The sequence below is a fragment of the Carassius gibelio genome, chromosome B5 (genome assembly GCF_023724105.1).
Source record: "Carassius gibelio isolate Cgi1373 ecotype wild population from Czech Republic chromosome B5, carGib1.2-hapl.c, whole genome shotgun sequence".
NCBI classification, from domain to species: domain Eukaryota; kingdom Metazoa; phylum Chordata; class Actinopteri; order Cypriniformes; family Cyprinidae; genus Carassius; species Carassius gibelio.
Genome location: NC_068400.1, coordinates 23,687,121 through 23,704,823, shown reverse-complemented (window position 1 = coordinate 23,704,823; position 17,703 = coordinate 23,687,121). Strand labels below are relative to the sequence as shown.

General features: G+C 36.7%; 1 protein-coding gene across 9 annotated transcripts in view; it reads right to left on the bottom strand.

The window, feature by feature from the left end:
- The window catches only part of dnm1b (dynamin 1b), a 40,942-nt gene that overhangs the window by 3,871 nt on the left and 19,368 nt on the right, over positions 1–17,703 (bottom strand). For 6 of the 9 annotated variants that reach the window (XR_008154148.1, XM_052557712.1, XM_052557709.1 and 3 more), the window contains exons 14-20: positions 16,937–16,948; positions 15,579–15,692; positions 4,676–4,785; positions 3,397–3,508; positions 2,811–2,984; positions 2,420–2,661; positions 1,815–2,012 (exon numbers count right to left, since the gene is read on the bottom strand). Coding sequence is in view for 8 of the 9 variants with exons in the window: in XM_052557712.1 (XP_052413672.1) it covers positions 1,815–2,012; positions 2,420–2,661; positions 2,811–2,984; positions 3,397–3,508; positions 4,676–4,785; positions 15,579–15,692; positions 16,937–16,948 (962 nt within the window). In the remaining variant the exon portion in view is untranslated. Of the gene's footprint in view, positions 1–1,814; positions 2,013–2,419; positions 2,662–2,766; positions 2,985–3,396; positions 3,509–4,675; positions 4,786–15,578; positions 15,693–16,936; positions 16,949–17,703 lie in introns of those variants that run through there. The other 3 variants (XM_052557713.1, XM_052557708.1, XM_052557714.1) reach the window with 3 other exon arrangements.

The following is a 17,703-nucleotide window of genomic DNA, read 5'->3' as shown; positions in this document are numbered from 1 at the left end:
AAACTTACATCCAAGATGTAGGTTTCTTTGTTTCCGCAGTATTTCCCATTTTTATATTTTAGGTCAAACCGTTCTTGTCTGTGACTCGTATAATATACCTCCATTATATGAGTCACAGATAAGAACTGTTTGACCTAAAAATATAAAAATGGGAAATACTGCGGAAACAAAGAAACCTACATCTTGGATGGTCACCAACTCAAAGAGCAGGCACAAAGGAGTCCAAATTAAACAATTCCCCATCGTAAGTACACACTGATGACCTAAGACACGAAACGAGCGGTCTGTGTAAGAAAACGAACAGTATTTATATCGTTTTTACCTCTTTTACACAACCACGTCCAACTGACCTGAGGGTGCGAGTGCTTCCTGATGTGACGTGTGCAGGCGCTCTGGCTTAGTCTGCGCAAGCGCGGAAAGCGCCGGAAGTGATCTCTCGCGCGTGTACAATACATCACTCATTGTTTAAGGTTTACCACACGATACGCCACCAATCTGCACTGTCTGAAATAATGCAGTAATTGTAATTAATTAATTTGTTTATAATACACCCTATAATCGTTGCGATTATAATAAACACAACACATTACTCACTCTATTGACAGTGTGCCATTGGGTCCCTCTGGCATTGGACGTCGCCTCCAGTTTATACGTGGCAAACTAAACACAACGTGCAAAACGCTGGGTCTCAACAGTGGACAAAACTCAGGATCTTCAGTCAGGCAGGTGTGTGATGTGATACTGTCAATGTCTTCGTCGTCATCTTCTAGTTGTTCCATTCATGACAACATGTGCTCTCCACTTCTCTTGGCATCTCACATCACTTGCTACTAAAACACCACCAATTTTGAAGAGACTCTGTCTCTCTGAGGCTTGAAGACGTGCTGCTGCAGCGGATTGCTCCTGAGTAATTGATCTGTGTATTCTGGTTCAAATAAATATTGTAAAATAGTGTTCCTGTAGCTCAACTGGTAGAGCGTTGCGTTAGCAAGCAAGCTAGCGCAAGGTTGGGGGTTCGATTCCCCGGGAACAAATGATAGGTAAAAATTGATAGCCTGAATGCACTGTAAGTCGCTTTGGATAAAAGAGTCTGCTAAATGCATAAATTTAATTTAATTTTTAAATTTAAATATGGTTGTGAAAAAAATGTCAACGTTGTCTGTTGATATATTGAAATCATCTTCCACTGCAATTTCATGTACGTCACAGTGAAAGGTAACACTTCTGAAATCTCTGTTTAAACCATAGACAGTAAGTGTAAACAATGAGTGACGTACATGAGCGATAGATAACTTCCGGCGCTTTCCGCGCTTGCACAAAATAAGCCAGAGCACGGGCAAACGTCACAAGAAAAACAGGAAGCACGCGCGCCCTCAGATCAGTTGGACGTGGTTGTGTAGAAGAGATAAAAACTATAAATACTGTTCGTTTTCTTACACAAACCGCTCGTTTCATGTCTTAGGTCATCAATGTGTACTTACCATGGGGACTCGTCTGTTTAATTTGGACTCGTCTGTGCATGCTCTTTGAGGTGGTGACCATAGACCTCCATTATGTGAGTCACAGACAAGAACGGTTTGACCTAAAAATATTAAAATGGGAAATACTGCGGAAACAAAGAAACCTACATCTTGGATGCCCTTGAGGGAAGCTAAAACATATAAAAATTTTATTTGAAAGTGAACCATCCCTTTAATTCAATTAAATATTTCAAAGACCCCTTTTCTGAACAATTACACTGGAAAATATAAACATTTGTATCTATATTATATTTTGCACAATTACTGTATGTATAAAGTTCCTCTCTGACCCACCTTGGGATACCTGGTGGGGCGCGGTTTGGACGAGAGGGGACCTGGGGCGGGGGGCCGCCGAAGGGGTCAGGAGAGGCCCCGGGTCTGGATGGCACAGGAGGTGCTCCAGCGGTAGGGGGTCCTGGGGCAGTGCGCCCACCTGGACGAGGAGGCCCTGGAGGGGCCCGACGCTGGGGAGTGGGACTAGACATTGGAGATCTGTAAAAAGAAAATAAAAAGATTTCTATTTTGGCTTGAGAAACATGGAACAGTTTTAAGGTTGCAATTTCAGTACAGCTTCAAAGGGCTCTACATGATCACAGCCAAGGATTAAGGGTCTTACATTTAGCGGTGTAAATTTAACACTTTAAGCTAATCCTTTAAAACATTACTTTAACTTAAGCACTCTTATTAAGACAATAGCAAACAAATATTAAAGACCTCATGAAATCAAAATCAGTGTTTTGTGAACAAATGATTGTTTAACTTGGCAAAGTAAAGGTAATTGGCTATTCAAAAATGATCTTTGATACATTTCACCTGTTTCAGTATGAAAGACTGCACAAATAAAAAGCAATATCGTGTACACTGAAACTCACTTCAAAACATTGCTTGTTTGACAGTACCTGCGCCCTGAAGGTCCTCCTTGTACCTGCAGCCAGGAGTCATCCACCGGCGGGGGCATGGTAGTGGAGACGGTGGTGGTGCTGATGTCCCCGATGATGTTGAGGGCCTCTTTCAGAGCGTGGTACATGCGCAGCATCTCCTCCCTGTGCTGAGCCTGTTCTGCTGACTCCTCCATCAGAGAGTTCTGGTCTCCACATGAGTACAAGTTAGCCAGCAACTCAGCATGGATGAATTCCTTAGTCTATGGGAAGAGGAAGTATACAAGAAGACTAAGAAATAGTGCAGCGCCAGCTGTATTTGTCTGGAAATGCAGGTCCAAGAAACATCCAGTAAGAAACTAACTTACATGATTCTTATTTGATAGCAAACATCATGGTAAACCCAGCTTACGTTGTTGATCATGAGATGCATAATGGTCTTGGGCATGAGGTCCCGCACAGTCTTGTTGACAATGGCCATGTAGGAATCCACAAGGTTCCTGATGGTCTCCACCTGCCTCTCAAGCTGAGGATCCATGGAGTGCATGAAGCCATCTGAGCCGTTCTCCTCACTGGCATCACTCTGCTGAGGACCAGCAACACATATTTGTGAAGAACAAAGTGTGGAATAATGAAGCAAATTAAATCCTAGCACTGGATCACAGTTGATTTGACCTCTGTGCTCAACAGTCAATCAGTGGTGACCCCATCATTTTGTTAAATACAATACATACTCCTGTTCAGAGAGGAATTTGTTTGCATATGACAGATTTGGAAGAGAGAGAAAGGAAAAAGTCAGAGGAAAAACAACGTACCTTCTCTTTGTCCTGCAGATGTAGCAAAGAAAGCACAATAAGTTAGTTCATTAAGCTAGTAAGCTATCAGTGTTTGTTAGAATTGCATTGGTGACTGGTTATGCATGTGGCAGCTGTTGCGGCACAGTAATGAGTTAATAAGTTAATATGACTGAGAGATGATCAGTGGAAGCATTCACGTACAGTGATGCGCTCTGGGTAAACTCCAGCTCGCAGGAAGGAGGCCTTCCAGCTGTCCACCTCCTCCTGAGTGTCGCTTGCCAGCTCAAGCTGCCTGTAGTCTTTATACACGTTCCTGAGACAACAGTCCAACAACATGTATGAGCAATGAGTCATATTGTGCTCACAAAATAAAAATGTAGATGATATGTAAAAAAAAAAAAGAGATGTAAATTGTATAAATGTGACCCTGGAGCACAAAACCAGTCATAAGAAGCACGAGTATATTTTGTAGCATTAGCCAACAATACATTGTATGGGTCAAACTTATACATATATATATATATATATATATATATATATATATATATATATATATATATATATATATATATATATATATAAATGTATGCCAATAATTTTTAGGATATTAAGAAAGATCATGTTCCACTGTGATATTTTGTAAATGTCCTAACATAAATATATAAAAACAAAATTTTTTATTAGTCATATGTATTGCTAAGAAATTCATTTGGACAACTTTAAAGATGATTTTCTCAATATTTAGATTTAGTTTTTTGCACCCTAAGATTCCAGATTTTCAAATAGTTGTATCTTGCAAAAAATGGTCTGATCGTAACAATCAATGGAAAACTTCTTTATTCAGATTTCAGATAAGAGTCCACGGTCAGTATTAAATTATTATATAAATATTTTTTATTATAAATGTTTATTATATGTATTGATGTTTATTATACATAATCAGCATATTACAAGGATTTCTAAAGGGTCATATGACACTGGATTAATGAAGCTGAAAAATCCATCATAATACGTTACATTTTAAAATATATTCAAATAGAAAACAGCTGTTTTAAATTGTGTTAACTAGAGGGAATTGTAGCACTCCAAACAGGAAAAAAGAAATCCTTTTACTGCAGGTGTGTAGAGCCAATGGAATAACTGAAAATGAACAAGAAGGTGCATAGTCGCACACTGAATCCAGTTCAGACTGGAAAAGTCTAAAAAATGTTTTTCAAAGTGCATGCGAGTTAAAAACACATAGACAAGAGCAAGCAGATCTTTCAGCGCATTGCTATTGTTTTTAACTTTTTGCATGATGCAATTTATAAAAAAAGAATAATAATTGTTTTTAGACTTTAGTCTTTTCGTCTGTACTGGATTCAGTGTGCGGCTAGCCACCTTCTTGTTCAGTTTATATTCAGATTAATTTTGCATTAAGTATATTAATGTATTTCTTCTTTTTTGAAAGCTCTGCAGTGAGTAAAGTGTTTTTTCTAACCTTTGTTCAGTGTTAAAGAGAGCAAACACGTGCTTGCTGGACATGAAACTCTTCTCTATATCTCTGAGCTTCAGGTTGTCCAATGGCAGCATGTACTTCTTCTCTTTCTCCTGCAGAGGGCAAAGAGCACAATTAAAAAGTTAATGAAACAAAGCAAAAGAGAACACTTCAAGATCAGGGACTGCCTATTGAACAAGTTGAATCTGCTGAACCTGTATTTCCATTAACTAAATAGCATAAGCAGAATACAATACTTAAAGGGGTCCTATTAAGCTCTTTTACAAAGACTTGATTTTGTTTTGGGGGTGTGCTAGAACAGGCTCTCATACGAGATTGTTTGGAAAATACATTATTTTTCACATATTTTACATTATTACAACACCTCTCTGTCCAGTCTGGCATGAATGGCTCGAATAGTTCCTGTATCAAATGAAGGCCCGCCTTCTGAAATATGAAATGTGCTGTGATTGGCTAGCTGGGCCAGTTTGTGTTGTGATTGGAAGCACTAGACGCCTGGTTGGGAAATGTCATGCCCCTTACCATAGCCGCCTGAAAGCTTCAGTGTAAATATTGCACCAATATCAAACCAATTTTAGCCTGATTTAAACCCCAATGATTGTAACCACTCTAAGTTTGTTTGGGAAAGCTAGCATCTCCGACATAGTGATAACACTGTAGTGGAGCTCAACCAGGTCTCGTCCCATTCATCGGTATTTGTGAAAAAACAAATCCAAAAAAATATGCACTGAAGCTAAAACAAGTCGTTCGTCATAGTGTTAAATAAAATATCTTTGTAACTCTGCAGATGTTTTTAATGCTCAAACAGCAACATTACAAACTAACTAAAGTTGAAAAAGTCAAAAAGCATAATAGGACCCCTATTTAGAAATTCAAAGGAATTAAACAACAGTTAGTGCTTACATGTCGGTCCCATCACCTATAACACTAAAGGGTTAACAAGTACTTGTGATGTGAGTATTGATTCCACACTGGAAGACTGCAATGGCACACTACCCCTTCCCCTTCCCCTTCCCCTTCGCCTACCCCTTCCCCTTGTCTCTTGAAACAGTGTGTAGGGGAGAAAATATTCCCCTAAAAATTGGGACACCACTACTATGCTGTCACACATCATTATTCATTGTCTAGCTCTTACAATACACACATATACTGGTGTGCATTAGAGCTTTTAATTATTGTTCTGGATTAATGAGCTGCTTACTGACACACACACACATATCGAAAATCGCGCAGTTCACACATCCAGGAGAAAATAAACTTGTTAACGCTGCCCCACGACTTTTATTAAATACAGTTTAAATACTGATTCGTTACATTATATTTTCCAGCAGCAAGAGGATAAAAATTGCTGTTTTTAAGTAAACTTTCTCTTTCTCTCTTTCTTTTTCTCTCTCTCTTTCTCTCTCGGATAGGCAATATTTGAGAGAATGGTTTAGCGATTTCTAATAATTGGGGGGATTAGGCCCCATCAATGTCTATGACAATTATCGCCCTGATCAGACATATGTTGTGTATGGGAATAGAATCCCGCCAAATGTATTGCAGTCACAGATCGAAAAATAATAAGCAAAGATCAAATATTTTAAATAACAAACAGTGCAGTCATGGATCGAAAAATAATAAGCTTAAATAAAAAATGTAAACACATTTAAAATTATATTGCACAAAACTGAAACATGAATTCAGAACTCAAATAAAATCAGGTTTCCTGCTCATATGTTATTTTTTTGTGTGCTTGTGGTCTTTTCCCCTTTGCTCTGGTTTCCACGGTCTGCGCTTGCGTTTCTAAAAGTTGCAGATAGAGTTTCATGTAAATAAGGGCAGGCTTCAGCGTCACCATTGGCCGCAAGTTCTAGATTGACAGCTGCTCCTCTAGCCAATCAGTCCAAGGGGGAGTTGACGTCACTCCAATGCGACTCGTGGCTGCTGTGGTAGGTGTGTGTGAAGATGGATAACCAGGGTCAGCAGGAAAATCCCGGACGATCTCAGGTAATTAGCCATAAATATGTTGTTATTGGGTGACAGAAACATTCCCTTCGTGTGTTATGATATTTTCTGCAAGCTCTACGTAGACCGAGTGGGCCGATATCTAGCCTGTTAACATGAATCTTGTTAGTTTGGATTAGTGAGCAATACTTTATATTTTAGGCAGTTAGGCTGTACGACAAATCACACACGATGTTTAATTTTTCTTGTCAGTAAAGCCGGTTGTGTAATCAGTGGTAAATCTCCATCACCTGCGCGCTTTCACATGGAGCAGCATTAGGCGCGTTCGACTAGAAGCAGTACTAATAAGATGCGCATTAAATATCACACAAAGGGAATGCTTCTGTCACCCACTAACAAAATATTTAAGACTAATTTCCTGAGATCGTCCGGGATTTGCCTGCTGATGCTGCTTATCCATCTTCACACTATAGAGGCTGACATTGATTATAAACAAAATCACTATTAATCATCGGATTGGGAAGGGACAGGAAAAAAAATTGGTGGGACCTGGAATCGTAATAACAGTTTGATCCCCAACTTTCTACACAAATATAGCCTACCTTTTAAATAAATAAAGTATAATCTGTAGGCTTATATTTTAATTTTGAACTCAATTGTACTTAACGGCTGGTCTATGTGGTAATAGTAGCCTATATCGGGCAGGGCATCCAAAAGCCCACCTACCATTCATAGACCTCAAATAAAGCTTTTCATCTAAAAGATGTATGTAGTAATAACTTTATATGGCCACTCAATCTAATGTTGACCTACAGAAATGTGTGCTATTGAAGTGTGTGTGGACACTGAACAGCAGGACAGATGGAGGCACGGTGCTCTCACTTGCTCTTAAAATACTCCGTCATTTTTGGTCATACAGATAAAAGTGATAAATCTTTCGAATCCGAATACGTATATTTGTGTGCACTCAGAATACCAACAAAACGTTGTGGTTCTGTAAAATAATTAAAGAAAACAAGATGCGGTTTCTATCGTCTTGGTCATGTAAACATGAGCGAGAAACTCCATGCATGAAAAATAAATCTATAGAGAGTGCCACTCTCAGAGTGCAATATACACTCAAATGAAAAAAATAAATAGAAAACGTGTGTTAGAATGGATGATTTACATAAAAAAAAACTACATTTAAAATTTTTCTTTAACTAAAGTGGGCATGCTGTGATCTGTGCTGTATTTTTTCACTGTAACTGACAGATTCCGGCCGAAAAAAGAAAGAAAAAAATACAACATGGGAGTGGGAGAGAACATGAGTCATTCCGAAAAACGGGACGGGATTTTTTCCCAGTTTTTTTTCATGGGATTGGGACAGGACGGGTTCTTTTTTTGCGGGAGTGGGACGGGAGAGATTTGAAAATCCACTCCGTGTCACCTTCACCCTCTACTTCACACACCTACCACAGCAGCCACGAGTCGCATTGGAGTGACGTCAACTCCCCCTTGGACTGATTGGCTAGAGGAGCAGCTGTCAATCTAGAACTTGCGGCCAATGGTGACGCTGAAGCCTGCCCTGATTTACATGAAACTCTAACTGCAACTTTTAGAAACGCAAGCGCAGAACGTGGAAACAAGAGCAAAGGGGAAAAGACCACAAGCACACAAAAAAATAACATTGAATTCATGTTTTAGTTTTGTGCAATATAATTTTAAATGTGTTTACACGTTTACATGTTTTGATTTACGCTTATTATTTTTCGATCCATGACTGCGCTGTTTATAATAAAAAAAAAAAAAATTTGGTTTTGTGGTCCCGAAAAATCTTTGTTTGAAGGGCTATCTGGCCCTTCCCCTTACCCCTACCCCTCCAACCAAAAGAGAATCGAGACACCCGTACTCCTTCACGTGAATGCGCAAAACGGACGGGTAGGGGAAAGGGGAAGGGTTAAGGGGTAGAATTGGGATTGGACCTAAGTATCAGATTTATGACACACACACTTAATCAGCAACACACACTAGCTGGAGATGGAAATCCTGTATTAAGTGAATTAAACTCTGCTCTTAAAGATTACAGTATGTGTTTTTCTCTGATACCTAAAGGGGACAGAAAATAGTTGATTTGTCATTCTGATTGATGCTTATCCCTTTTGAATAAAAAAGTGAGGGCAGAGAGATGACACACTGAAGCATGTAGGAGGAGGAGAGGGAGTGCAGAAGAAAACACAGTGTGAAGCATCCACATATTAGAAGAGTAACCTACTTACAAACCACCAGAGGAATGCATTTCAGCATCAACACAAAATGATCTGTATGCCAGCTATACTTAACAACACTTGATGTCATTACTCTATTATAAAGATATGATAGAAATATAAAATCTACAAAGTAGCAACAATATTCACATTTATATCAGTTATCGTCGTGGCGAATAAAACCGTGTGTGGCCTCTTTAATGAACATTTATTGCAATTTAAGTACTTCAAGTCACAATGTGGTTAAAAACATGAAATATAAATATAAAAAAAAATTCACAGATAGTCCAACTTATAGCTATATAGTAGCTGCAGTAAAATAGTGTAGCTTTCATAAATAAGATCCATTTGGCAATGATGTAGTGATGTAGTGCAACAAGTGCTGTATTACTGTTTTTTAAACTCATGTGTGAAAGGGTTTATATATATATGTGATATACATTTGCACCTGAAAAACCTAAGGTTATAATCGAACAGGTAAAAAGACAGTTAGTATAGTGAATTGCTTTGTTTAATCAGATAACTAGTTATCAGATTTGTTTTTAATGTTCCTTTAACCTGTTAACTGTCACTCACGTTTTTGAAGATAGACTTGAATGTGCATGATACAAACCTAAATTTTTATAATTCATGACTGAAAACATTTTGTAACATGATTTTGATGTACCATTTACATGGTAATGCAATGTCTGATTTTAAAATGGGTTTTGAAGGATGAATTTTGAGATTTTATATTTTCAAGTGATATATAACTTCTGATGATTTCTAAAATGTGATAGAGAAAAAGGCAACGAGGAAGTCTTATTTTTAAACAAAGGTCAAAGCTCCTTTTGTAATGTAGATTTCTGAGGGTGCACTCTTGTCATAAATTCATCCATTACTTTTCCTACATAATTTTTAACAAAAAATATTGGTAAAATATATATTTGGGAGTCTTAGACCTTTCCAACGATACATAGTTTGTCAAGATTAGATTAGATTTGATTGTAATATAGTACAGTCAACGTAGGCGTCCCGTATACGGGACGGGGTGACATTTAACAGGTTAAATAGCTTTGTTGTAATTGTAGAATCTTTTTCTTAGTGACTTGATGCAAATCACTTTCTTTTAAAAGAAGAACTGTACTGTAGCTTAACTACTTTCAATTATTAGTAACTTGAAGCATAAGGGGCTAGTTTCATCTCATCTCATCCCATTCCTCATCTCTCTTTTCTTTATGCAGTCTTCTTTCAGTTTTGAGGCAGTGCCTTTCTTAGACCAGCATTCTTAGTCTATGTTTCAATAATTTAGCCTGAAACGTATGATAATTTTCCTCCACTGAGCCATATCCAGAAATAACAGACTTCAGGGAGCCTCCCAAGTCTGGGGAAACAAAAAGGTTGAATCACACGCAGAGTCTCATAAAACCACAGAGGATGCCTGTGTGTTTAACATTCAGGAACAGAGCTTATGTATTTTTCTTTTTTTGTGAATGATCATTACACATATCTGGCACATAGGCACCAAACTTTAAATGATAAAGATGACTGTGCCAAGGCCATGATTCATTTAAAGTGTAAACACATTGTATTTGTATTATCATTAATATTATGATTCAAAATAAATCAGTTTGACAGTTTTTTTTTTCAGCTGTGAAAAAAATGTACATTTCAATTGGAACCTCTTGTTTCTTTGATCAAAAATATAAATACTACAACCACTTATAAACATCTCACTTATATATAAGGTAAGATATTAAGTGGGAGTGTTGATATATTAATTAAACAATTCATTTTGCAATTCTATACATTTCAAAAACTGCATGTTTTCAAAATAAATAAATAAAAGTATGTAAAAAAGTTAAAATATTTATCATATTGCATTTTAAGATAGAATATTTTAATATATCAATAATTATTTTAATATATTTAATATTCATGCTAGTTCATGGATAAAGTAATATTACCTAACAAAGAGTAAAACTAATAATTTATGACATTATCTAAGAATCTTTGTTTACATTAGTTAGTAAAAGTGCAACTGTTCACTGTTAGTTCAAATGATCTCAGGTCCATTAATATCAACAAATATAACTTTTGATTTTATTAATGTTTTAATTAATGTGTTGCAATTACCATCAATTAGGAGTTAGTAAGGAGTAGTAAAACTAGTAGTTCATGTTAGCTAATGTAGTGAATGTTAACAAATGGTACCTTTTTATAATGTATTACTACATTTTATTAATAATAATATATAAATCAGAATTTCATCTTGCAGCCCCAATCGAAGTTTGTGAAGTCCTAGTGAGTCCCGCCACCTTGGTTATCATTATTTAAATAATATTTTATAATTAATATCCATTTCTAAATTAATATCTAAATTAATATCCATTTCTATTCTGTACATTATAATTTTTTGACACCTTTATGAACTTACAGTCATTTCTAGAATTTAATATATATATATATATATATATTTATATATATATATATATATATATATATATATATATATATATATATATATATATATATACCAACTTTAAATGGTCAAAACTGAAGAATGTATGAATGTAATCTACAAATTTGACCCTGGAGCACAAGTCACTGGGTTATATTTGTAGCAATAGCCAAAAATACAGTACATTGTATGGGTCAAAATTATATTTTTTTTCTTTTATGCCAAAAATCATTAGGATATTAATTTATCAAAACTTCATTTTTGATTAGTAATATATAGTACAGACCAAAAGTTTGGACACACCTTCTCATTCAAAGAGTTTTCTTTATTTTCATGACTATAAAAATTGTAGAGTCACACTGAAGGCATCAAGGGCTATTTGACCAAGAGAGTGATGGGGTGCTGCGCCAGATGACCTGGCCTCCACAGTCACCAGACCTGAAACCAGTCGAGATGGTTTAGGGGTGAGCTGGACTGCAGACAGAAGGCAAAAAGGCCAACAAGTGCTAAGCATCTGTCGGAGAACTCCTTCAAGACTGTTGGAAGACCATTTCAGGTGACCTCTTGAAGCTCATCAAGAGAACGCCAAGAGTGTGCAAAGCAGTAATCAAAGCAAAGGTGGTTACTTTGAAGAACCAACAATATGACATATTTTCAGTTGTTTCACACTTTTTTGTTATTTATATAATTCCATATATAATTCCACATGTGTTAATTCACAGTTTTGATGCCTTCAGTGTGAATCTACAATTTTCATAGTCAGGAAAATAAAGAAAACTCTTTGAATGAGAAGGTGTGTCCAAACATTTGGTCTGTACTGTACATTAAGAACTTCATTTGGACAACTTTAAAGGCGATTTTCTCAATATTTAGATTTTTTTGCACCCTCAGATTCCAGATTTTCAAATAGTTGTATCTCCACCAAATATTATCCTATCCTAACAATCATACATCAATGGAAGGCTTATGTATTCAGGTTTTAGAAAAATGGACACGTAAGACAAATAGCCTTCCATTGTAACTGCATTGCCGTAAACACATTTGTGCCTGTTTTTACAAACTAATCAACGAGTCTAAATGATTGTGGTAATCGCCAGCAAGCCAAAGATACTGTGGCTAGAGCTGACCTTATCTTGAACCCAGAACATTCCTGTAACAACCTCAGAAATTCAGATCGATTTTCAAACACAAGGCTTCAGAACCACTGACAGAGCAGACGGTATCATCTTGTGACAATAAACTTTCCATCTAAACTGCCAGTTTCAGAGATTAATGTCCACAGAAAACCAAGGGAAGGGGAGCCCCCGACCCCAAGGACAGATCAAACAGATGATGAATGCCTCTTGTTTATAGGTCCCCACCATGTCTCCATCTCCACATTTAATAAGAACCCTCCTGCATTTCAGAGCAACATTCTGTGGTGAGCCTAAACTTCAGCCCTAACTTCTGAAGCACCTCGTCTACAGTCATCTTTTAAAACACCAAAAAACATGTGTGTAATCGTTAGGGGGGTTGTAAGCCAGTATAAAGAGCTCTTTATCCAGTACGAGCAGAGGAAGTGAGCTTCAGAATAAATATCAGCGTGAAGAGAGGTACAGAGCACAGGACGACACATCTGGAGATATTACACCTCCATCTCCATGCCAAGAACTCAAGTCAGCGACACCACCCACACCTTCACACACACACATAAACACACACAGATGTCCGAAATACATTTCAAAGCAATCGCTGAGTCTGACAGGTCTTCATCAGTACCAGCTTTCCTCATCTTACTCTTCTGTAACCTCTGACCTTTCACTTCCTGTTTAACAAGAAAAGAAACATAAGATTAAGGCGGGGGGAAAACGGAAAAAAAGCTCCACCTCTTTCTCTCCCTCCTTTCTGCTCTTCCAGGAGTCAAAAGTCTGCCACGTCGATTCTGAAAAACCCATATTTGAAAGTACGAAAGACGCTGTGTGTTTCAAACGAATGCTGCATATCTTATCATTTTGTATATCTGTTTTCAAAGACTCTGCTCCTAATCTAAGATGGATTTTATGAGTCGGCGGGGGTGAAAGGGCCAGGAAACCCAATGCCTCTTGCCACCCACATTCTTCGCCTTCTCGTACCACCATCAAACACTCCGAGGTTTTAAAGGACCCTCCTCTCCTCCGCCTCCCCCACTCACCTAACACTCTTTTGGCATCTCACACACTCGGACGTCTAGAGAAAAAGAGAGACAGAAGGAGAAAGGGAAGGATGAACGTTTTCAGAGGACGATCGGAACATCTAATGCCAAATCTGATTGGCCGAGATGCACGAACTTTGAGGTATTTCTTTTCCCTTTAAAGTGTTTATCGTTTGCGTGTGGGAGAAAAAGATCTGAAATTCTGAAGTTGAGGAGGGACAATGGGCTAGATAGATATTATCACACAGCTAGGCAAACAGAAATGGACATATGAACTATCATATATCAATAATAAATGTTATATATATACCGCAACAGCATTTGAGCGAGAATTTGAAAGCAGTTGTCAATAATAAACATTAACTTTCTCATCTCCAATTTTCCATGCTCACTTCCAAAAAAAAAAAAAAGCATTTGGATAACAGAACATTTGCTTTTTGGCAAAGGGTGTGGTGATACTCACAAAAAGTGAAATTTGTGAATAATCATTGTGTATGTTGTGATGTTTAATGTTTTGTGCACATTCATTCCTTAGTGCTGTTGGACTCATCTCATCTCCCCGTGAAGCGTCATGCCCGCCCCGCTTTCCCAGTGTTCAGACTACCTGTTCAGGGCGTAGAGATTGTACAGTAGTCTGCACATTGGTTAGGCTGTGTGGGGGGTGCACACACATCAACTAGTCGTCATGTCTCTGTACGTCTTCTCATGGAAAAGTGCATGCCTTCGTGTGCTAAGTAATGTCTGTGTATTTAAGCGTCTTTGGGGAAGCAGATTACACAGCGAAGTTAGCTAAATCTGACAAAACTTTCCCAGGAGACATTTAGAAATCTCCTCTGCAGAAAAATCATTTAAGATATTAAAATATTTAAGTTAAACAAATAACGCTTCTCTATCTATTCATGTTTTTTTTTAATTCTATACATACATCTATCATGTCTCTATCCATGTATGTATCTGTCTTTCTATCTATAGTATGCGTAATAGAAAAATTATTACTCTTCTATAGACATTTTTGATTGCTTCTATTGTCCTAATTTGTAAGTCGCTTTGAATAAAAGCATCTGCTAAATGTCTAAATGTACATGTAGACATCTAATGTTTTATATAACGATAGATGATATATATGAATATATAGTGTTAGATGCATATAAAACAACAGATATCTATAGAAGAGTAAACGTAGAAAGAAAGAAAGAAAGAAAGAAAGAAAGAAAGAAAGAAAGAAAGAAAGAAAAAGAGAGAAAGAGAGAAAGAAAGAGAAATTTTACTTGATGGAAAGTGAAATGATGATTTGATGGAAAATAAAAGTCTGTTCTCTGTATGTAATTGTCATTGTTTGGACTCTTATTTCATCCGCTTGGACCACAAGGAAATAGTTTTGGCATAAGCAGGACATAACTGTGGTTTTTAAAAATGAGGAGATTAAATGAAAAAAAAACAACAATACAAAATGTATATTTTTTTCTGAACAGTAAGTCATTTTGGACCAGGAACTCCTTTGTTTCAAAAGGACTTTCTCTGCATGCCTAAACTAACTAGAGCGAGGGCTTTTGGGAAGTGTTGGACCAAAATCTGGTATGTTTGGTAATGAAAACCATATGCCACCTTCCCAACCCCCAGAGCAGCCCTCCCAGAAGCCCCTGGTCTGCTTCTCCTCATGCCTCAGGTCCGAACTGACAGTGGGGGTAGGGTGGGGGTCGCGACAGTACCCTAACACCTGTGCTTGATCAGACCGACAAGACGACAAAATTCCTGGCCATTATGAAAATAAGAAACAGAACTTCTGCACTCATTTATACTGTATGACCTCATCCGTCTCAATTCTCTATTCTTGGATCCAGTGTTGCGGTGCATTTACAGCATGGGGTAACTGGTAGGATAAGATGCTTTCATTGTGAAATAGACTAAATATAGCCTTACTTCTTGTGGAAATAATACTAAAATACAGAGCCCATTATATGAAAAGAAAAGAAAACAAGGCCGCTCCAGGGCGACCGGCCCTGTAGAAATTATACTGTAAGTTGCTTCAGATAAAGCACTGTTAAATAAAAAAACAACCCAGAAGAAACAGAGGGCACTCACCTCGTCATCTTTATACCAGGACAAATTCTCAGCTGTCAGGACAAACCAGTATTCCTTGGCTCCTCCTTTCATGATGCCAATATTATTGATGGTTAGCCAACCCTTTCTGATCACCTAGACGAAGGCAAACAAATGGCACGTAGAGGATCATGTACTGTTAAGACAAATATATAAATAAATGGACAATAAATCAATAATTAAGAGGAACTTGCACTGCAATCTAGGAAATCATTTGGGAAAATGACCAATTATGCAGTTTAATAATGATTACAAAATATCTGAATGCAGAATGCTTTGATTGACCAATCAGAATCAAGTGATCCAGAACCCAATATCATACATTTGAAAACGATATGTATGCGATTGTGGGATTTCACAGAAGAACAAATTAAAAGATCATTGCAAATACAGCCAGGTCCAAAAGCCTGCAACTATTAGTCAAAACCCTATGCAGTTAAAATAGGCGAAGAGTACGATTTTATTTTATTTTTTATATATATTTATTCATTATCAAAATGATGTCAAACAAATACTGTCATTTTAAAGGATTTCTGAAAATGCATCATGGTTTCCACAAAATAAAAATAGTAAAATAGAAAACAGTTATTTTAAATTGTAATTATATTTCACAATATTGCTGGTTTTACTGTATTTTTGTTACAAGAAAATGCAGACTTGGTTAGCATGAGAAAAAACATAAGTAAAAATACACAAGGTAAAAGTTAATAACTTATTAAAAATAAAGATGACAAAAAATATGATCAGTATTACAATTTAAATACAATGGATTTAAAAATCTACATGAATTTCACCATTTTTTTAGCATTTGGTGTGCCTTTAAAACTCTTTATTTTCAGGTGTAAATGTAAAAAAAATATTTTTGTAACTTTTAGTACACAATTGTCTACTGTGATTGATTAGTGTACGCTCTCAGACTTTACTGTCATTACATCAGGAAGACTTCTTTTTACCCGAAGTAACCTAGAGTGCATTCAAGGTGTACTACAGTATATTTGTTCAGAGCATTTGTTCTCTGAGAAACCAATTCATGAACGTCGCGTCTCTAGCAGATGAGCTGCAGCTCTCAGGAGTGCAATGGGTTTGCACTGCAAACCTTATTTAGTTCCACAGCAGCCTCTCCAGTGCAAAAGCACTCAACTTTACCGGAAAATGTCAGGATAAATTAATGATCATAAAAAGCTATTTGTGTTTTTGTCTTAAACAAGTACACCATAATGAGGACTACAATAATCAATATGCCAAGCTATTTTTTTATATTTTATATTAAAAGGCCAATGTGTTTTAGCAGACACACACACACACACACACCAAAGAGGTCACAGTCAATGCACACTTACCATTATCTCATCCTGAGGCGCGTTGGCATAGCAACAGTAGCGAAGCAAAGACAGGGTTTAAGATAGGTAATTATAAACTGGAAAAGGCAGCAGTGAGAATAGACAAGATGTACAGAATCCAAAAGTAGCAGAAAGATGCTAGGATAGTTCAGTAACTAGTTCACAGCACTAACACAAGACACACAAAAAACCTACACAGAACTTGCTGTAAGATAATTCATGATATTCATGATGAATAACAACAGATATCATGACACATATATTTAGAAGTTTAAAAACTGCTGGAAAATGCTTTATAAGATTCAGTCTAAAATAAAGGTAGACCTATCATGCCCATGTTTTTTAAACAGATCACATATTAGATATAATTTCTTATATTTTTATTAATTTAGTTAAAAAAAATTGTCATGCTCTGCAAAGTTTTAAAAGCTAAACAAAAAACGGGGCTTCTCTCTTTTTACAAGATGACTGTCAGAAACCTCTCTATCAAACATTTCTTCAGCTTCACATTTTGGTATACTAGAGGATTTATGTATCAGATATATAGTAATTGCATGGTCACTCTAAATATTATTTAATAACTGCAAAAACAGATACCTCCACTTTTAAAAATCATGTTTTATTTTTTATTTTATTTTTTTTATTCTGCATTCCAATAAATATCAATCAAACTGCAGTTGGGTTGTTTTGATAAAATAATAATAACTTTAAAAAAATACAGCTAACTAACACAAAAACATGACACAATAAAAAACCGAATATGAATA